General features: G+C 40.8%; 1 protein-coding gene across 3 annotated transcripts; it reads left to right on the top strand.

Annotated features, from left to right (window-relative positions):
- Nucleotides 1–341: 341 nt before the first annotated feature.
- LOC111244052 (lens fiber major intrinsic protein-like) lies at nt 342–22,215 on the top strand. 3 transcript variants are annotated; one of them, XR_015320364.1, is made up of 4 exons: nt 342–1,608; nt 18,114–18,194; nt 19,271–19,930; nt 20,965–21,102. XR_015320364.1 is itself a non-coding variant. In XM_022790609.2 (3 exons), the coding sequence occupies exons 1-3, from the start codon at nt 1,024–1,026 to the stop codon at nt 21,175–21,177; spliced, it is 879 nt and encodes a 292-aa protein (XP_022646344.1). In that variant the 5' UTR covers nt 396–1,023; the 3' UTR covers nt 21,178–22,215. The 3 variants fall into 3 exon arrangements, 2 of the variants coding, with proteins under 2 accessions (XP_086835320.1, XP_022646344.1); XM_022790609.2 differs by lacking the exon at nt 19,271–19,930 and having other exon boundaries at nt 396–1,608; nt 20,965–22,215; XM_086979194.1 differs by lacking the exons at nt 18,114–18,194; nt 19,271–19,930 and having other exon boundaries at nt 352–1,608; nt 20,965–22,215.
- Nucleotides 22,216–22,395: the final 180 nt, after the last annotated feature.

The raw sequence follows: 22,395 nt of genomic DNA on the forward strand, positions 1-22,395 counted from the left end.
GACGACCCGTTAAGAGTTCGTCGTGAACGATTAATCTGCCGGCAGTCTATTAGCTTATCAAAGACGGCAGTAAATGAAAACACAGCAGAAGATCGGAAACGAACAGCGAAGACGAGCGGATGGTTCAATGCTGGCATTTTTTCGATCTCCACTCTGGTCCAAACAAGCGACAAAAAAAGAGAGGGACGTAGATCGTTGCCTTTGCAAGATACCACTCAGTTGGTTGTAGGCAATTACAAGTATATAACCTATTATATAAGATCTCCAAGAATTGCCCTTCTATGTCCAGCCGCCCTTTACTGGCTGCCTGGTTGTGCAGCGTGGCGTCGCCTTGGTCTCCAACCCTCGCCGAGGTGAGAGACCTGACGTCGAGGGTGAGGGCCTAACTCCACCTATGGCGCACAAGAAGTCTGATGGAACCGCATGCAGCATTAAACAGAACGCGATCGCAAGTGGAAGCTGGAGCAGCATTAGAAAGAACCGCACGAGGCGTGCGTCGCGGCCTCTGTCGTCCGTCGGCAGTTGTGCTGTACGATGAACGTGCCACTGTGCGGAAAACCTGAACCCACCTGGCCGCGCAAAGACGTCAATAACGATCATGACAACGCGGAAGCAGCGGATAGCGCGCCTTACTGTAGTCCACTTCGCACTGGACGAAAATTGTAAGAAGAAGGAAAATCATATTAATACGTTCTGTATGCGTCTGATGGCTGAACTGCGGCATTGACGTATTTTGTTATTGCTTAGACAATACTAGTGGGTGAAGTGCAACTAGTTAGTGATAAAGGGTTTTGAGGTAAAGGCGCTACGCGCTTGCTGTATGCACAATAGAACTTGTGGTCTCTAGTGAGCGCAGATGTATCTATACGTCTGTTTGTATGAAAATGTGTGACGAAGAAGTTGCAAACCCCATAGAAGGATTACGCACCGTCGAGAAAATAGACATTGCTTGGTGCTTACTTGTTGAGACAATTACATGCATTATGAAAATTTTAATAACTTTCACATTTTGAATGTGAAAAAATGTGTTCGATTGTCCGTAATAACGGCCCAACCGCTGTGAAGTCGCCCGTGGAAGAGATGCTACGCTATATCGATTCTCTCCCGGATGATCCGCCAAAAGCGAAAGTAGAAATTCGCACACGAAAGTTTTGGGCGGCAGTTTGGTCGGAATTTCTAGCTACACTTCTATTAATTGTTGTGACCAGCCCATCAACAGGTGAAGTGGATGTTCGACAAAGTTTGGCAGTCGGGGCAAGCGCTGCCCTGCTCACTTACACGCTTCAAGGAGCAGCTTTTAATCCAGCTGTCAGCATCCCGCGATGCCTGGTCGGTCGTTCATCACTTCTTAAATTGTTTGCTAGCGTCCTGGCACAGGCGTTTGGCGCCGTATTAGGTAGCTTGTTAGTCTTCGCTCTTCAAAGCGAAGGAAATCAGCCCTTAATAGAAACGAAACTACATCTTAGCCAGGTATTTGCTGTTGAGTTCCTTGGATCATTTGTAGTGGTCCTCACCGTTCTCACCTCTGATGACGATGTTGAGAGTGGTTTAATGAAGTTCCAAGCGTTTCCGGTCGGACTTGCGTACGGGGCCGCTACACTTTTTTCGGTAAGTATCAATGTAGAACAGAGAAGTTCTAATCACATTGCGTACGTGCAGCATGCATGACGATGCATAACCATTGTTATTTAAAGGGGGCTTTTTAGAGGCTTATGTCTCGGGTCACTCCGCCGGAAGTTAACGGTTCGAGTTTCGTGGTAGGCTTATGGGATCAATGTCGATGCACAAAGTATTTTTCAAAAAGAATATTGTAATTGCTATTGCGTGGAGAAACGTACCGTTAATATGTACTCGGCTTGACACGTTGACTAATCAACACGTGTATCCTGAAGGTCAATTTTATTTTCTATGATGAACGTTTATTCGGCATAGCTTGCAAGGATCTAAAGTACTACCGAAAAAATCGAAGCTCCTAATTTCTGTTTTGACTTCAAGCGCAGGTTCTCACAGTAACTTATTCAAGTGTCTGAGGTCTTCAGAAATAGGAAAACAACGTTGGTGCTAGACTAATCCTAATCCAATAATAAAATTTATTTAGGGTGTGCCTTAATATCTTTGTGACAGAACACGCGTTTTGCTATAGCTCATTAAATTAGGACAACAGTAGGCTTTGATGATATTTATAAGCCATATATAAGCAGCCTATCATAAATTTCGTCTATAAAAGAAAAGAAAACACTTTTTTCTATTTTCTAAACGACAGGGATATTTGTATGCAATCACTTTATCATCCATTTAGGCAGAACGAACAAGGCGTATCATCCAAGAGGAGAGCGATATATTTTTAAATGACCTTTTCGACGTCCATGACGGTTTTTTGACTATCGTTCGGTGAGCGCCTGAACGGTTTTCCTTTTTCACGAAAAACAATATATTCTTGATACCTTATTGGATTGCTATAATGAATTGCGCTTCGTATCTTCCGAATTCAACACAATCGATTTGCAAGAACCGGACTCTAATCCTTGCCTTTGGATCATTTCGAAATCGTCGTGCAACCTGCTCTGAATAGAATATGAATACGAAATGAGCCTTCTCGAAAGGCTAGATCAGATAGCATCTCACGATCACGAAACAAAATTAGTCCTAAAAAATAGCCGCTGTGTTTTCGTACCTATTCATAATTTCCCGTAGTAGGAGAAGTTGAGTCACTCAAGTTCCTCTCTAGATGGGTGGCCTTCAAGAAGTTCAAGTAAAGAACAAATCAACATATTAAATGATAAGCCAGCATTAAGATACAATAGCAATTCATTTACGTGGGGACCAGCGGCGGGAGGATTTAAATTCGAACAAATGCTTTTTCGGAAAACTGTAAGACAACGTCTCAACGATTGTCTAAGTATGTTACCACCTCATCACGAAATCATAATATGTATTACTGTGATTTTACTTTTTTGGACAAGTTTAGCCTTTTACGTACTACAAACTGTTTTTTTTTTTTTTAAATCTAGACTCTTTTGCTTCTGTACGCTGAACATAAACTGATCCGAAACGGATTCTTAACAACCGAACCGTAGACCTAAGCTGTCTCGTGTGACCTACATTGAAATAATTTATCACCACGAAGAATACATATACTAGGAATGCCTTGCAAAGTCTTCCATTCTCTAGGGATGCGGGCGGTATTCCTGTGTGTTGCCCTGAGTACGTCCTGTTTAGATTCATCTTCCCTACTAGGCAGAGAAAGAAGCAAGTCGTTTGCTGTGACAAGCACACTCGATCAAAGTCAGACGGAACCTGAACTTTTACTTATATCATCATGCCTCTAACTATGCTTGCCCTTCATTCCTCTGATATATATGATAATAGCGCACCCTCCTTAGTATACTGTATTGCGCTACGTGTTCACTTCCGTCTATGGAAATATATTCCTTTGAGTTTCTCTGATGAAGAGGAAAGTAGAGATGACGAGGAGGAGAAACGTCGCTACAGCGGTCTCGTTACGGGTGGGTTTGTCAATGTGAAATCTGGGTAACAAAAAAACTGCAAATACTGTCCTAACCACTGCCCAGCAGAAAGTGACAAAGCAAAAACGCAGCTCGAAATTTCCATGAGTGGTACTTTTGTGCCATTGAACTGTTTTATTTTAAAAAGAAAGTATATATATATATATAGAGATAGAAAAAGGAAAAATAGCTAAAGTTTAAGAGTGGGATGCTTGGATAGGATCAGGGATGAGGTCAATGATAGTCTGATAGTTTTGTGCAAGAGAATATACTATACAGTAAAATATTATAATGGTCCACCGTGTTAATTGTATTAAGTACAAACAGTATTCATTATTACTTTTCACAGCAATGAGGACAACAATGGCTTACAAAAATAAAAAAAAAAAGTTGTAGTTCGTCGCCAAATTATTTTATAGAGGATAAACTATCGGTATTTATTTGACATGATACATCTCGAACTGCAAAACCAAAGTCATATACTTGTAGCACTTGATTAGTTCCAGTCATTATTAGCTTGCTTGAAAAGAAATGGCAGTTTTCTCATGTACTGAAAACGTAGGCCAAGTCCTAACAACGAATTTATTTATTCACCGACACTCTTTGCGTATCTATCAACCAATTTCTTTATCCCGTGAAGCCCGAAATTTTCAGGTGTAGTGTTAAAGTACTTGGCGGGCAATTTTTTGAGTTTTTTTTTTTATTATTTAATGTACTACTATCAATAAAATTTTCAGTGATTAAAAAAAAATATTAAGTTACCGAAACTGGCGGATGCAAAAAAAACCTGCCGGTGAATCTTCTGCTGCGCAGTTTCAACGACCTTTGCCAAGTGTACCTGATATTATCGTAAAGAAGACTTTGCTTTGCCTATGGGGTTTTTACTGCTTGATACCTTCATTTATTCGCTGTCAATAAGCCATATACGGATTTTGTTGACCATTCCATTTTTCTAAAGCATTACATCTAATGTATAAGATTGTTTCAGTCCCACCAGTCACGAATCATGTTTTTTTTTTCTGATGCGTATCTAAATAACAGACATATATCCAGAAGCTTCCCGTTTCCTTTTTTGCCTCCTATCGACGTACGTAGAGATACCACAGCTCATCGTCCATATTAAATCTGCATTGGAAACTGTAATCTGTCCGGATTTGTTGAGAAAATGAGAAGCGCGCGTGCCCTTTACCCAATTTACGAGTCACCCAAGCTCTTGCTTTTGGCAAACTTCTATAGCGAATGATGCAGCCTATCTTCTTAGCCAATTAACGAATTGGTTGCCATCTACCGCATTTACCATCTCCATATGGCCAAGCAGGAAGGCATTTTCTAGGGCCCAGATGTTGGCTTTAAACTTAACGCACTAGCTTTGCGCAGTATTCTCGGTCATAGAGCTTTCGCTAAACAGGCCGCGACTTTTGGACATCTGCAATCATTGTTAACTTCAGCAAGCAACGAAGTACCGAATAGATATGAGCTTTCTGAACCCTAAACTTGAGACAAAGTTCAATTCACAACAATGAAATTACAACGGGGTTATAGAGGTTAAAGAAAAGCTAATTTTTTTTTTATTAGCCTATGGAAGCAAACAGACGGTAGAGAGCTGAATAGAAGAAACGTCTGATGAATCATGTTATTATTTTCAATGTGATGCAAAATTAACTGCTAGGGTGGATCAAAAGTACAATGATAACAGGAAGCCTAAGAAATGCATAGAATTTACCTACCAGAAAATAACTTACGGTAGACACCGACTCGCCATTCTTGTACTGCCTATGGACCCTAGCGGGCTTAGTCGGTACAATTTCTATTAGCAATAGGCAAGAGAATTCACATAAATTCGGTAGAGCCGTAAACTTTCGATAAAAATAGTCTACGGCGGGACGGCTTTACCAGACGGACCTGGTATATGGGACGACCAATAAGAAATACAAACGGTTCGTTTAGATCCTAGTTACCCTGTATGTTTACGGCAGCGAAGTCTCAGCGACTACCAACCTATTAAACGTATTTTTTTTCATGAAATGTGAGATAAAATTTAATACTAATAATGATAGTTCATATAAAAATACAGAGTAAGCGTTTTCTCACCAAACTATCTCTCGATATGGCAAAGTCATTAAGTTGGTGCCAATCGGTCTAATAGGTTTGAATCCAAGGGTTAGGGGCAGTACTTGACATAGGACCGCCCATAGTGTCACACATTGAATAACCCAAATATGAGGCTATACGCCACCTAAGTAACCCCTAGTGGATGCGTGAGGAACGAGATGAATCGCCAGGAAATTATCGTCGCATATTAATGAGAGAAAAACTGGAATTTGAAAAGGGAATACTAGACAGATTCGGCTAACTGGCAAAACGTGTAACTACCCATATCTTAATTTCTCTTTGAATTTCTTTGCAAAACAAAATTGTATTATATAATTTATTGTTTTTAGATGACTTTAAAATATAGTTTAAGAATTAAAATGTCTGTAATTGCGCTCTTTTGGATACATACATAAAGAGAGGAGCTTAAAGCTATGTGCTATGAGTTCCAGTAATTTTTCCTACAATATGAAAGACTTCCCGGAATAATAACGTGGTATGCTGTATAACCGGAAGTTAGAAAAAGTGAAGCCATTTTTTGGATTCTGCTGGGTTATTTAAATTTATATTTCGATCCCCATATATTTTGTACACTTTTAATTCGTTTGTAGTTTCTTGTTTTCTGTTTCTATTTTTTTCATAACTATAACATTCATGTACTGAATTGTTAAAAAACACTTTGTTTTTATAGCAAGTTGAAGGGATTTAAGTATGTTTATTAGGCAAAGCTCAAAGCTCAAAACTACTTGTTACAAGCTTTAATCCTCGAATCTTGTTCTAATCCTACGTGAGCCATAGTCCCAAAATACGGCAGATGTGCAAGCATATATATATATATATATATATATATATATATATATATATATATATATCGTGTCCATTGTTTTTTACAAATGCTACATAGTTTGACGTAATTATCGAACGTTTCATTGCCGCGGCCGCAAAAGGACAATAGGAAACTACTTTAGGTGCTGCTGTTGGACTTTGTTTGCTATCCTGTATGATTGATTTTATAATTAAAACTGTTCTTATTCACATCTCTATTCGAAAAAATCTATTGTTTCTACCAGCCACACAACGGCGCATGCTTATAGCCCCTGTTTTTCTGCTGCTTTTTCTGCTGCTTTCCATGTGCACCCCATTGACGTCATGATTATCTGCATTAAGCATTGTGCTTGTCGAGATTGTGCTACCCAGTCCGTTTTTCCTGTTGAATTTCTACAAACCGAGAAAGTCTTGGGGGCAAGAAGCGATTAATTCTACAGCTTTCGAAATTCGTGTCCGTCATCAAACGTTCCGGGCTAGAAAAAGCTCGCCCTTTGATTAAGAGACCCGGTCGACAGGCCTTAGAGGAACAAGCCAGTCAGGGTTCCGAAAGCTGTGCAGCTAATCGATATTAATCTGTTTAAGCTGACTCTTGTGCGTACCCTATTGCAGCATGAAAGCTACCCGTAGTTTTTTTGCCATGGCTGAATGTCTAGTTATAATCTCGACGCATAACAGTTCTTCGGTTCTGGTTCTAAATGGGGCAGCAGCAGCAGCGGTAGCAGCAGCTTCTGTCCCTCCCCGAAAGGAGGACACTCAGCCTTAAGGCCGAATCGGTTTTTTTTCGTGTCATCGACAGACGCGCTAGTTGGCATCGCTACGGTCAGGAGTGGAGAGACAAAAATGCTATAACTATTTTCATGACCCATTTAAAAGCTTGAAAGTAGTGGTCCGCTAACGGTTCCGCTTGCAAGGGTTATTGATGACAGAAGGAACGTAATGCTCCGAATCAGGCTGAATGAACGTGGGTCAAGTGGATAAGAGACGACCTCCACAATAACAGCTTTTTAAAATCAGAAATTATTTAATGGACCGCGATTGCTCGTATAAGCTTATAAAACTACCTATATTTGAAAAGAATATATTATCTTACGAAAGAACTTTCACTTAGTTACCTGAGTCATAATACTTATTTATGAGAATACATGAATGTTAGTAGCAACCAAAACTTTTCAAGCCAGTATTGAATCGCTATCTCAGCGCATGCTAGAAGGTTCACTTCTGATTAATACTATTATTTTTTTTAGATAAGTGGCTAAAAGCTGAAGAAGATTTATGTCAAATAAATAATGAGGTTTTATTGTAGTCCATAGAAAACATAACACACACTTAACAATTGCGGGTCGGTAAAAAATAGTTGTTTAGCAAGTTGGTTGATTTTGAAGGACACAAAAACCTATTGTCATTGCAGTGTTTTTTAATCAATTTTAAGGTGTAAAAAAAGGCCTACGCAAACAAAGCAGCTAGGTTCAAAAATTAAACGTAAATAGCAGACAATAATCGAGCCGTTCGATACTTCCATTTATGAGTAGATTTTTTTAAACAGTTATTACCTCAAATCCCACCAACTGCACTGGCTTCGCTTTCCCTTTTTTTTTCGATCGATTTCACGAAGTTCATTTCAATATCCCGTTTGTCGAATTCTATCATAATGAAGAACTTGTCGTTAAGGCTACAAAACCTAATTGACACGAACAAGTTTCGCCTACGCAAAGTTGTGATGTTTGAGAGCGTTTTTTGACGCCGTCAACTCTTCCTACTGCGTGAACGGGCCCTCGGAAGGACTTGTTTCCACTGAGAAGTCCTGCTGAGGTGGACCTGGCTAGATTGGGATTTTTTCACCAGACTTATGAAATGGCTTAGCCACTACATAATTAGGTGCTTAAAGAAAAGTAAGTAAGTAAGGCAACCAAACTTAAAACCACCAAATGGTACCAAATGGACGAAAAAGTATGAAAAGGCAAGTAAATTTCAGAAAGGACATAGACGAGCCAAATGAATATTTTATGTAGCTGTGTGTTGAGCCGAACAGCTTGCAGCTTTCCATTTCGCATTCTCCTTTAAGCTTTGTTTTTAATTCCTTGCTGCTGCACTCAGGATACTATTTTGCTGCCTTCCCCAAGAAGTGAAGCGGAGACAACAAGAGGAAGCGGGAGATCAGGCCAGTTCAAAAGTCAATCATTGTCTGCAAAGGTGTTGTGCTCGGTACTCTTTGTGGTAGGCAGCTCGAGGCAACTTAATTTTGTCGAGGCGCTGGCCAGTCAGACCATTTTAAAAGCGGCCCGAATGTTCAATTTGCCTTCGATACTCCGATGTTTTACTTACATCACTTGGTCTCTTAGTAGCTTTTAAATACGCAATTTTAGTACAGCTTTTATTCACAGTCTATTCCCCTGGGGGAGGCGTTATGGTGGCTAGTAGCACGAACCACAAAAGAAGGGTCAGTCATACTTCGCACAGGACGCGAGCAGGCCCCTAGCGGTTTACAGTTATAAGTTACTTCTAATTGAGCTACTCGCGTATGACCCGGAAAAGGCATGACACATAACTGAATTACAAAGTATGCTTTTGCATCAACCTGAGATAATCCATTTGACAATAGTTTCGCATTTGGAAAAAAGGAACCCAATGAGGGGCATATTGAATTTTAAGCCAGTCTGTATTTGCAATTTATCTCAAATATATGCGTATGACTAGCTCCAGTTTCAAAAACTCAAGTTTAGTTTTCATACTAATTCTATTATTAAAAAATAAGCTCTGGCCAAACGCGTATACCCCAGTTCTTGTCGCTGTTTTTAATGATAGCGTTACTTATCTTCGCAGTATGCATACTGGCGATGTGATATTACCAATAATGATAACATGTGGCGTACCACCGCCAAAACTACGCAGACACATATGCATAAAGGCCTACCGATTAAGCTATCCACTGTTGCAGTTTTTCTTTCCCATCTACCACTGCGTTACGTGAATACGTTACCTTCTAGTATAAGCACATAAACCACGATTCGTTTTGAGTTAAGAAACCTGCATCATCTATCTCATCCACAGAGTATTTAGCTGACTGTATATGTACGAAAGACAAGTGAGGAAGTCTCCTCCACATGTCTCTCGAAAGGCAAAGCTTATTTGCTTATGAAACTGTGATCCTTAAATCCCTTCTTAAGGTTTTTCATCTAAGGCCCTGACACGATGCCCGACTACAACGCTTCACCAGATCATTCTCTATTTTGCCCTTCCGTTCTAGCAGCTCTTCCTGTACGATCCCCGATATTACATCATTGCGAATGTCGAGTTGATGCAACCATGTCCATAAACCGGATTGATACGATATACTACGAACTATGAAAAATACGTCTCTTTTGCTAACATCTTTCTATATCTCTTCATTGTTCTTCTGTTTTAAGTACGTTTATGCGCTTTTCCTTTCCCGCCCTTCAAAGCAATGTAACCCATTCTTATCGAACCCTCCACGTTAGAGTGCCGCTTACATTGCCTTCTACCTACAGCTATGTGTTCACATTGATTTCCTGATACGCATTGGTCAATTTGTACGTGTTAATAGGGTAACCGTCGAAAGAACTTATACAGAAAAATTGACAAGAGTCATTCGTTATGGTTTGCCTTTGTTTTTAATTTGAGGATTCCAACACAGCTGTACACAGATTAGCGATTCGGAACCAACCTCAGCCCAGTAGCCTGTTCCCTTTCCTCGATTATGTCTAATGGCGCGAAGCGATATAATGCCAGAGAATGCTTGATAGCAGCATTTCGCAGCAGCCATAGTATACAGGAGCGTGAATAAAGTTCCATAATGAAAAACCACATCTACTACGTCTCAGCATTGTAAAGGTGGATAATCAGCATCGAATATTGCAGAACACATCGGTGACGTTGGCCACTCGGCCGGTTTGACGATTAGGAACCAACGAGAGCAGAGTCTGAGTGATACAATGCGTATTAGGTATGACTGTCCTCTTTCTTTGCCGAGCATTTATCTATTCTTATCGATATAACCATACGTCCATATGTTTTTATATCCCAGCGTACAGCAAGCATCATCTACGTCCTGCCTGTCCCTTCAAACAGAGAATGCATCGAAATACGTCTTGTTATCTAATGCTCCGTGTTCAACAAGCATTAGAAAACTCCTGACACAGAAATTATAACGATAATTCCAAATAAAAATGTTTGCAATCGTTAATAAAAGGGCCGATGTGATGTTTTTAAATAAGAACCAAGCGCTTTTGTAATCTTTTTTAATGTAGACACCTGCCCCCATACTAAAATGTGACAACTTTGATACATCTATACGAAACAAGTATTATATGGTGTTAAATGCTTGGATGCTGTATCTAGCGATCGTACTTACTCGATTTGCTACTGAATTGACTCTGTACCAAGCACCCGTTAACTAATGATAGCCAAGCAATACCCCGTTCAACCGATATTTTTGCCGAGTTTGTGCTAGCTGAGAGCTAGCTTTTGGGGTTGGGGTTATATATTATGGATGGCAGCCCGGGTGTGCGGCATGACATGAACATAAAAATGATGAAAATAGCTGAAAAATAAGTAGCATTGGTGGCAGGTGCTTGAGATTTACTTAGTGTGCGCGCAGGGCGTGCTAAATCGTATCTTTCCGTTGTTCCTTATTGGTATTGTACGAACGTTAGTAGACTCTGTTCAGTGAGATTTGACGATTACAGGGTCTCCTAAGCAAACCGCTGCATCGATAATGCTTCACCCGTGAGGGTATTTTTAGGTAATAAAAGCTGTGGGCAAAAGGCCGGACGCTGACAGAACATGTAAAGCATGTACCAGCATAGAAATGTTAAGAACGTTCTGCAGAGCGTTAATTGATTTCGCAGGAAGGACATTCGACTAGAGCACTTATTTTATGTTCGTAGTAAAAGAACATACAAGGATCGGCATTGAAAGAAGGATGGTTCCCGATTTGCTTTAAACTCGCCATACGATAGATTATACTGTCGAGAAAGGAAGCTCATGAGGCTTTCGAACCACAGAAAGCACCACGCAGGTCCCTAGAGGAAATCTAGACAATAGGCCTGTACTATATCATAGCCGATTAGTGATCAGCCGGCTTTCCAACGCATTTTCATACCGTACAAACGCCGAAAGGATAGAAAGTATCGTTCTAATACAAAATAAAAAAGCTCAGTTTGACAATGAAGTGCTTAAAGTTTCCTACTGTCTGGACCGTCAAGGTTCCTTGTTCGCCAGCTGGTGGCCCATCTGGCGAGAGAGAGAAAATTATGGTTGGTTGGATGCCAAGCGAAACCAACGAATTGTGAGGTTCGGATGGCTATCGAAATGGGGTGATAAGGAATAACAGGAGAAAAGGAGGGTAATAATTGCCTTCCATTTAGGGACGCAGTGTACGGACAAACTTAGGTTTGCCCAGATAAGGACATCCGCCAAACAAACGGCCTTTCGATATGGTATCAGGTACAATACGTACGTCCTTGCCGTCGAAGGACTGAGGACAATAGGAACTCTGGCTTTAGTGGCTGCAGCTGCTATAGTTACACAACGTTAACTAGGGTTCACACTTTCATGGAAATACCTATATATAAGAGACAATATGCTTAGATGAAACTTACACATTAAAATCTTAGAAAAAATATGAAGTAGTAAAGATAACAGACGAATGAAAGAAGATCCTTGAAGAAAAAGCTAAACAGCATGTGAGTACAGGAAATAATATATGCAGGAGAGTTGCTAGCTAGTAGCATAGGTGAAAATATATTGAAAATGATAACGCAATAAAGTGCCTCAGCTCTCTTTCGTTTTTCCTATATAAAAACGTTCCTGGAAGTCATTTCTTCCATAACGGTTGTCATACGTAATAATTACGAAAGTAAACATATATTCTCTAACACCGTCGTCGGATCTTGTTTTTGCCTAACATAAGCGGTTGGCCGAAATGGTACCTTGAAACTAAACAACGTTTGTATCTTAGATCATTACCGAACGATCATTTATTGCAGCATCTAACGAACCCGCTGCTGCCCGTCTTTGGACAGCAAAAAAAAAGTACTAACAGCGTTTACACTGTCCATTTGAATTTACCTGGTCAACCTCGTGTCGACTGTCATATAGAAACCATTCACATTGGTCGACTTCCTGTCATTGTCCCTCATCCGGCGGAAGGCTCCGTTCAATTAATTCCTGCTACGTGACCATGCGTCTCTGTCTGTTCAGGAATGTACATGGAGTGAACTGAACTTGCTCCGGTCTGCTGCGGCAAACGTAACGCTTATTTCTTCCCAGCTGGCGAAGGAGCCCCGATGGAGTCCGACGGCTCTGCCAGGTTTGGGCAACGCGACAGTCGATCTCGGCCGAAGTCGTGACCTTATTACTAACGAGGTTCAGACTGTGCTATGCTCCATATATGTACATGTAGCATTTCGACCTACTGTTGTTGGCGGCACACTGCATTCACAGACGAGTCAAAGGCATTTATTCGTTGCGAAACCTTTTCAATATGCGATACCTGAACACCTTCTTCTGCGGGTCGCTTTAATTGACATGACTTACCTAATTTTCTAGTGTATATAAGGCTAATTTTTTCGTCTGTACTGCTTGAGAAGCATAAAGTGCTCGTTTATATTTGAGGGTCAAAAACGGGTAACAATGTATAATCGCAAAATGCCCCTACGAAAGTGTCCCTCACATTTGAAGCTTACATCGTTCGTATTCAATGGCTATATAATGTCGTATAATGCTGATAAGAATCAAATAAATTTGTTTTGAAAATTCCACTTATTTATGCGATACCGAATTTTTACTGTTCATTTTACTACAAAGAGGCCTGCGTATCGTATACTACAATTACCATACTATGTCTATTATTTTATTTTGACAAAAGACAGAGCTTTATGTTGAATTAGTAATATGTTTTTGTAGGACACTGACAAAATGGCTAATGACCACTGAACGCCGTGAATAATTATTTTTAAAAATCCTTTCGTTCCGGCGTAGAGAAAAATATATGGAGCAGAGACGCGTCTGGCTCTGTGGACTTTGTATTCAAAAGAATTAGTACAAATTACTACTTTTAAAATGCCTGTATGCTAGTTCATAGTGCTTTTCCCATATGTGCCTTGTAATGTCCTAGAAGAGGACAGCACTATTATGGTACACATGGATGTAAGTCTTAAGGGTAAACTGTGAACTATCTTCAAACGGGTGGATAGAGCTGCGAATCGCATTATGCGGCTCTTAGAAGATCAAGCAAACAAGGTTTCATATCTTTTATCCAACGCAAAAGTAAGAAAAAAAATTTATGATCCGAGCTCATTGTATCGGTCGCGATTTACCGTGTTTACTGTTTAGCAGGTACAGATAAATGTGTCGCGCAAATGGTAGTGCTTCAACTGGTTATCACTAGACCATACGTACAAATACGTTTTATCACGCGAGCACACAATAGTTTTTCGTCGGAGACCAAAAATGGTAGCCTAAGTTTCGTTATTTAACATTAAATAGATGCTTCCCCATTCATTGCTCACATTGGTCTTCATATTTAACAAGCGGTATGCTTACCGTCAACACCAAGTGTGCCTGGACTGCATACATGTATATATATATATATACACACATACATATAACTTTATTTTTTCAGGTTGTACAGTACGTATAGTTGGTGACACTTGAAGAAGTGACTCTCAGGTCTCCTTCAACATATATATTCATACTCTCATAATCCTACACGTTCAGTAAAAGAAACACGAAAGCCAACACTGCTCCTGAAGGTTAAAATGTTGTCATTCGGAATTCGGCCCACGTACAGGACGTCGAAGGAAGCCCCTAGAAACGTATCACAGAACACACAAGACGACGTGGTCTGACACCTCTGCCTTTGGCTTGTCCTGTCTGTCATAGTACGTGCCAGGGCCTTTGCTTTGCGGCTCGCGACGTATGCCTGAACCTAAAGGGTATTTTTTTTGAGTTGCCTGGCGAACCGAAATATCGTTCCTAGACAAGAATCGTCGACTCACAGTAGATTAATATAAGAGTGACCGTAAACCCTTTTGTACAGAAATCGTAGTTTTGCCAACAAACGAGAGTTTAGCCGGCCTTGTTCATACTTAGTATTCACCGTTGTGAAGTAACGAGCTTAAAAAGCAACCAGAAGTCGTTGAAGAACACTATATGATTTTCAATTTCATTTACCAGTTCTGCGGATAATTTGACTCTTCCTCTCAAGGCCCTACCTGGTTGGCGTTTGACAGTGTGTATGATAGACGTTATAGGAGTTTGGGCATGGGAAACTTGCGAATTACCAGCGCTGAGAATAAACGGACGCAACGAATAGAAAAGGAAAATAGGGGCAACGCATAGCATTGCAGAACACCTGCTGAGAACGCAGTTAGCGTGAAGAAAAGCCCGCAGAAGAAATTCGCTTCAGCATTCGCTATCTTGTCTCGTACTTGTCCCTGTCTTTTTCGACCCGATCCTTCGGGTTCGTAATATGGTGCATATCGCTCGCTCAGGTACAAAGACAATTCAGCTTACACCGTAACACGCCGAAGACACAATCGTTATGTTGTAAATCTGGTAGCCTGCGAAGAAGAAGGCTAATGTCCACTATTCCGCCACTGCCAATTTGTGGCTTCCAGACCCATTGCAACTTACCCGGCCAATGGTGCTACCTTAGAACGGTATGCCGAGAACAGGACGTCTGCCAACTCTTTTTCTATATTAGTAGATTCGAACGGTTGAGTCGAATTTATATACTTCTCTTGGAGCAAATGGCGTGGCCCATTCTTTCAGTAGTTCGTCCGTCACATAGACAGAAGCTGTCTCCTCGTACCGCTCAGTCGCCTGTCCGTCGGTATACATATGTCTGTGGGTGTTTGCGAGATACATCAATAAGCGAGCTTCGTCCGTTATTAGCGGTACGATCGACAGGGCTAAATGTATGCTTACGCGGATGAAGCGCCACTGATGATCATGATGAGGCACCGACAAGATTACTAGTGGAGGTTGACGCGTATCATACACTTATGTACATGTAAGCACCCCCACACATCTCTAGGTACGTTGTTCGGAATTAGGATTGAAAAGAAGACTATGCAGCAGTAGCAGCAATATCCAAGATCTTCACAAGCCTGTACGATAAAAAATCTAAAACGCAATGGGCTGAAGTGTGTAACGGACGCTAGATGGATAATAGTACCATTCCAAGACTAATGTGCTGGAAACCCATTTGCTTTTGGCATTTGTATTGTAGTGTCCGCCAGTAGAACTATTTCAGGTGCTGACAAATGATAATGAGTCCGCTGACGACAAGAAGATTCGTACGAAGCTAATCCGTGCACGGCTGTAATGAACGTTCTTTATCGAAAAGCGAACTAATGGACTGAAAAAGCACACACGGATTTTGTATCGTATCTGCTCGTGGGTCAACGGTGAAATTGTTCGGTCCAATGAATAAATCTGTCAAATTTCCCCACCATTGAATATTTTAAGCTTCTAGAACTCATGTGAATAGATATTAGCTGAGCAGTGCGTAGCAATGGCTCAACGTTTGTGCGGCAGTGCCCTATAAACTAACAAGAGTTTCATTAAGCTACAAGCCCTAGTTAAAGGTGCACACGGTTAACTGCCAGAATGTGACCTGCATTGAATGAAAGACAAAAAGAAGGAATCTGAATCTTTCGCTGGGGATAAGACAACGAGAGTAACAAGTTCAAGTTTACGAAGAACCGAAAAAACGAGTACGAGTAAGAAAAAACAAGATTCCTAAGAAGCACATTAATAAAATCCATGAAGAACGAGACCAAACGACAAACAATGGAAAACTATAGTTTCGGTTCTCACCCCTGTATAGCCGCCGTAGCAGGTTTGGGCGTGGTAAGAACTTGGCATTCTAGAACCGCAGAGATAAAACTTACCTCTTGCAGTGTTATAGCAAGGCCGATAAGCTGAAGTAGTTAGAAGCAGACGCACAGAAATTATACATAAAAGGCGTCCTACCTAGAGTCAAACTTGATCCCTCTTTCTGGGCTGGTCCTTGATCTAATTTTCGAATTTGCCTGAGGTCAACCACTTCGGTTCCTTTTATTCGTCTTTTGTGCTTCCCCCTTTTACCAACAGCTCATTCGTGAAGTTGTATTGTTACTTCCGATTTCTTCTTGATACCTTTGACCGCAGTCGACCCGTGGCCTTTGCGTCCAACAATGCTCTTGACTCATTTTGTCCTTCTCCCGTGCCGGTTCTCCTGTCCCGCCATTTCTGTGGATGACGACCTCTCGGCCCATTGCCGCCGTGCCTCGTACTACCTAGACTTTTGTTCCAGAGGCGTTCCAAAGTCGCTCGAAGGAAAGCCGTAAAAGAAAGGCACACAAATGGTATCAGCGTGAAAACAGCGCAGAAAGCCTGCGGAGGACGCCAGCAGGAGCAGGCCTATCAGCATTCTGTACCATGTAGCGTTTCGTTTAAATTTTACACCCGCTTATATTCTTACGAACTGCCATACGGACGCAAACTTATAGCTAGATGTTTTCCTATAGCACTAGCAGCAGTTTCAAAGCAGGCCCGTATACATCGCATCATACTAATGCGAGGCAACACAGGGACTTGTTTTTGGCTCAGTTGGGGGTTTGCTGGTATTCTCAGCGGAACCCCTTTCACGTCCTTCTGGTTGGTTGAAGCAATGAAAGTAGCACTGTGGCGTGAAAACTCAATTTCGGTACCACAGAAGCCCGTTCATTGCCTTTTACGCATTACCTACAGACTTTCACTCCTTTGAGGAAATTTCTCCTACCCGCATAACTCGACCCTGCAAAGGAACTTCAATTCAGCGAGTAATTGTTGCGTGGTCAGACAAGAAAGTCAATGCAGCTAGTGGCTAGCGTAGCTAACATAATGCTTTTGGATCAAATTTGCCTGGGCCGAAGTCATAAAGCCTACAGAAGCGTGAAGCATAACCTATTTATATCTTAACGAAAGGTGTGAGATCAAGATGACAGAAAGGTCGTACTGTCAGCAGGGTGCCACCCACCATGGACTCAGCCGTTCTCACAAACTGTGCAAATTTAGGCGATAACCTTAGACAAGCAAATGTTAACCCCAAAACAATACAGCTACCCCTATCTATAACAAGACGAGTGCATATAACAGTCATCTTTTAGTTAAGAAGTCTTCAATATTTTTTTTATTTTGCGTTGCCGATGAAAAGAAGGTACGCACGTAAGAATCATGTTAAAAATCCACGCCTACTGATACAGAAATGTTCATGGACTTTAGTTGCCTTACCACCCCCGACGTGTTCCCTTGTTATGCATCACTAGATCAGCATTATGACTTAGCGCAGCCTTCACGGTCCCTTTTGAGTCGCTTCTAAAGGGACGTCTGATTCTGACACCGGGATAACGAAAGGGTATACTTCAAACCTTAATCGAGGGGACTGTTTATGTTAAAAATTTAGGATATTCTCAACGATGGAGAATCAGTACTCTAGCTCTAACAACCTAATGTATTTACATGAAGCACCTATATTCTATATAGCATTTGTCGCGTAATCATGCGTGTTAATGGAAGGACGTACTTGCAAAACTTAATAAGAAATAAGTAAATAGAGCCGAATCAGGGCGTGTAATTTGCATCAGGTCTACCATTCTTCTATAGTTAGCTCTAAACTGTCCTTTCTATTCTACGTTTCAGTTTTCGCACACTGGCGTGGGATTGAACCCTGTAAGAGCTTTAGGGCAGGTTTTAGTAGCGAGAAACTGGACCAATCATTGGGTAAGTACCGACGATCGACATTCAAATTGAGAGAGCGGTGCATTTGATGGGATAAGAGCATCAGTAACGTGCAAACTCATTACTTATCTACCGTTGTCACAGCTTCCAATATTCATAGACTTCATTAGATTTGGCTTCCGGTCTATCTTAATCTTATGGCGTTGCTGACTATTTCGAGCAGATGCACAGTTCAAAAACATACACTCAAGGCACGACGTTGCATTCTACGCACGGCAAACCCATTGACACTATCGTCAAACTGGAAACTGTTTTAATGTTATTGTACGGTAAGCTTTCGATTGGCACGATATTAGCAGGAAGGGTGTTTTGTTTCTCTATCCATAGGGATGCTAAAACCTCAATGGAACTTTTCGAGAGGAATCTTAAGTAACGCGACTGGGCTATATTCATTGCTGACATGGCCAATAAATGCCTTGCTACTAGGATCATTCCCCGCTTCAATGGTAAATGGCTTATACGCGGAGGTGAGTGGAGCTGCGTAGCCAGTGAATCTGCAAAGGCCAAAAGATAGCCATTACAACACAACATGCGTAATTTCCTGAAATTTATCTTTGAGATTCTTAATCTTCGTTAATCTTGCGTTTTGCCTATTTCTAGTTTTCCTAGTCCTACTTTTATACTAGCTCTCCGAAATGGCCTTTGAAGGCAGGATTTTTTGCGAAGGCCATGAAGTACAATACACACACTAAATTCTAATGGTCCAAGAAATGCTGCTTTGCAGGTTAATTGTACAATGTCGATTATACTAAAGCTCTCATACAGCAAAAACTTGCCGTTTGTTCTAAAATCTCATTCAGTACCCTCAGTAATTCAATAAAAATTTCAATTTTTTTGCTCTTCGGAGAAACTGAATTCAGTGTTAACCTCGTTTATAGAATCTAGTTGAATGATCCTTATTTCCTTTTTAGAAGCAGTGTGGCGTATGACTTAAATAGAATTAAGTCAACTAGTAGCGCCCATAACCTACAAAATATGTATCCAACGAATTTGTTGAAATCTAGATTCATCTAATAGAATTACTTAATAACAAGGTTACCACCTCTACTGTAAACTAGTACGCCGGAAAAGTTCGGATACTTGGACGTCCCTGCTCAACGTCAGTAGGAGTCTGTGTCAGGCCGCATAATCCTTTGCGAGAGCCAACTACGATGGTACGAACGGCGAGGGTCGGGAGAAATAAGGTGCCTAATTAGCCAGGACGAATAGCTATGGATGCAGGGCTTCCACTAGACGGCCACTCATGGGCTGCTGGAGCCAGAACATTCAGTTGTCCAGAAGTGAGGCCGCAACTATGTGTAAGTTGGTAGAACGCAACAATCCCTAGATGGCTGTCAGAGAATAAGAGTTGTTTCGTCGGCAGAAGAAACATGCCGTGGGACAAGTTGCTACCCTCACCACCTACATACCGTACTATGTAATGATCATGAGATAGTGTGGGTCGCGATGTCTGTGCTCAATTCAACCCAAGTCAGCATATGTGCTTGTATCAGCCGAGGCCGTGCAGGATAGGTCGGAGCGTTAGTACAATAATAACAAGCTGCACAAATTTCCTCCTCTCCGTGGGGAGCCAATTACCATTCGCATGCTATCCAATAGGCGGATGGCCCGAGAGGCTATCCACAAGGAATCGGCCCACTGGATGGCTCGACCCTGCTTCCGAGGCTATGATTTCGTAGAAGATCACTTCATAGCCACTGTCGACTCTTCCTTTTTTGGTAAGGCACGGACACGGATTGAAAGTAGCTGTTTTAATCAACTAACCTTGTCGGACGATTTGTAATGGTTGTTACGGTTGAGAAAAGATCAGATGCAAACGCAAAGATCGGATTATATACGGTTAGAAGCGTGGTACGATGCAAAAACACGCATTTACGCAGTGCCGACTATATTTCACAAGCTATACACATTTGACGTATAATTAACAAGTTGATTTGCGACTGAGCTTGATCATTTTTTGTCCTGCTGACTTGAAAGCTAGCAAAAATGGGCCTGCTGAATGATCAATGGTTGTAAGGTTTATGTGAAAATAAGAACCGAGTAAACAGTTCTTTTGAGGCATTGTTTCATTCGGAAGTATGATACGTATCTTTTCATCGAGCACACATGTGAGACCCAAGTTGAAAAAATCGAAACGTAAAATGTAGACGCTAATTTTTATGGACAGGTGCCATAAATCCTGACCATTAAATGTCACACTGATAATTAAATGAACCTGTAGCCTAGTTTTCCACAAGTTATACACGTTAGTGTAAAGAATAAGCCGTTCATTAGAACAAACTATAATACAAAACAATGTATGCAGAGACAGAACTAGTTCCATACTTAATTCATTTAATTTGTAAGCGTTCAAAATAGGAGCTAACTGGTTGGTTTGATAGAGTTGAATTACAGCTTTTTCTGATCCACAACTGAATTGTAGCTGAGAAAATTTGGGAAAAACAAATTTATCCTCTAAGCCTGCACTACATGCCCCGTATAGCATGTTTTCCCTCAAGGGATTAAAGACGCGTACCTGAAAGTGGTATTACGTCATTTTGAAAAAGTGAGGTACTGTTTAGTTGCGGGTACCATGGTCCGACCAAGGTATTTTATAATATTATTAATTAATATATTGGAAGTTGATTAAAAACAGACGGATACAATTAGCATAAATGTTTACTGTAGACCCAGCGACTCTTAGCACGGAAATGAATGTAAATTGAAATGATCTCCGCTGAGAATTGAAATGTCTCATCATTGTTTCCTGCAGGTGTACTGGATTGGGCCTTTGCTTGGTGGACTCATCGGAGGTTTTACGTATGATTACGCCCGGTCTTCTAGAAAGGACGTACAGGAACAAGCCGAAAGGACGTCGCGCCAGCGAGAGTTGGACCGCGAGAGAGGACTTCGACGAGGTCTGAGTGCCCTCTCGCAGGATACAGAAATGACGAACTCCTTAAATACCAATGATTGCCGAGTTTAAGGAGAGAGTTAGGGGAATATATAATGTTATCCGTTATAAATGCCGTGTTATCGTAGCCATCTTAAATTATTGATACACATTGACTACCGATTTCGTCTGGCCATTTTGTGGAGCTTTTTAAAATGTGCTATATCCAAGAAGACGTTATCTAGACGTTATCTATCTAAGGTTCTTGCCCAATTCTGTTATGCTAGCCAACTTATACAGTATTTCGGCACTGTTTAATATAATGATCGAGGAAAGCAACTACAGGTATGAATCAAGACACGTATTGTCAAGGGAAAATAGGTTCTAGATTATCAAATGGAAAGCCGAGTTTTCTAGTATATGTGAAATATACATGTAGGGAAGAAAAGAAGACGCAGAAAGAAGATATCTTGTATTTTAAGCTGACATACTTACTTTCAAGTACATAATTTTAAGTAAATGAAGCTATCGGCACAAGCACTTGTTGAATTTATTAGCTGACTCATCGAAACGATTTTCGGCACCCATTAAACGAAAGATATAAAGAGAACTGTTGATCCTTGTAGAGAAAGCAGTCTCCAGCGTACTTCTAACGCTGTGGCTACACACATGGGGTCCTTCCGTACTACTACCATTAATGGTTGTATGAGTATAACTGCTCGAATCTGTTATTTATTATTGTCATTACTAATGCTATTATCGCTCCGTTGTACACAAAATGACCAAAGAAGAATACGGTTTTACAAACAGACGTATACTTTAACGGAGAAGAACCTGATCGCATGACGTATTGATACCGGAGAATGCTCGATATTTTTCCTTTCATTAAGCTTCAAGGCTTCAACTGCATCTGAACTCATTTACCATAGTCATTTCTATTCTATATCGATATATATACTATATAAGTATATAGAAATGACTGTGCTGACCTTCAGCATACAAAAGAGCATTATAAGAAGTTGCATCTGGTGAAGTACTGCAATATTCCAACTTTTACTAAATGTATACATATATGTCAGGATTATAATCAGAATATTTGCCATGTAAATAAACATTAGTAGTTTCTACTTACTACAGTGTCGTTCCTTATCATATTAGGCAATAGTAATAACTAATAGGCTAAATTCAGATGCAGATCGTTGATTCATCTTTATCTAATTTTTGCATTATTTGTTTTGTTTCTTATTAAATTTTTGTCCTATGACAACTGAAGCATGTCGTCATCAAATGATATAAGACAATTTGCGGGAG

Source organism: Varroa destructor, unplaced genomic scaffold (assembly GCF_002443255.2).
Source record: "Varroa destructor unplaced genomic scaffold, Vdes_3.0 BEIS01000002.1, whole genome shotgun sequence".
In the NCBI taxonomy this organism is placed as follows: Eukaryota; Metazoa; Arthropoda; class Arachnida; order Mesostigmata; family Varroidae; genus Varroa; species Varroa destructor.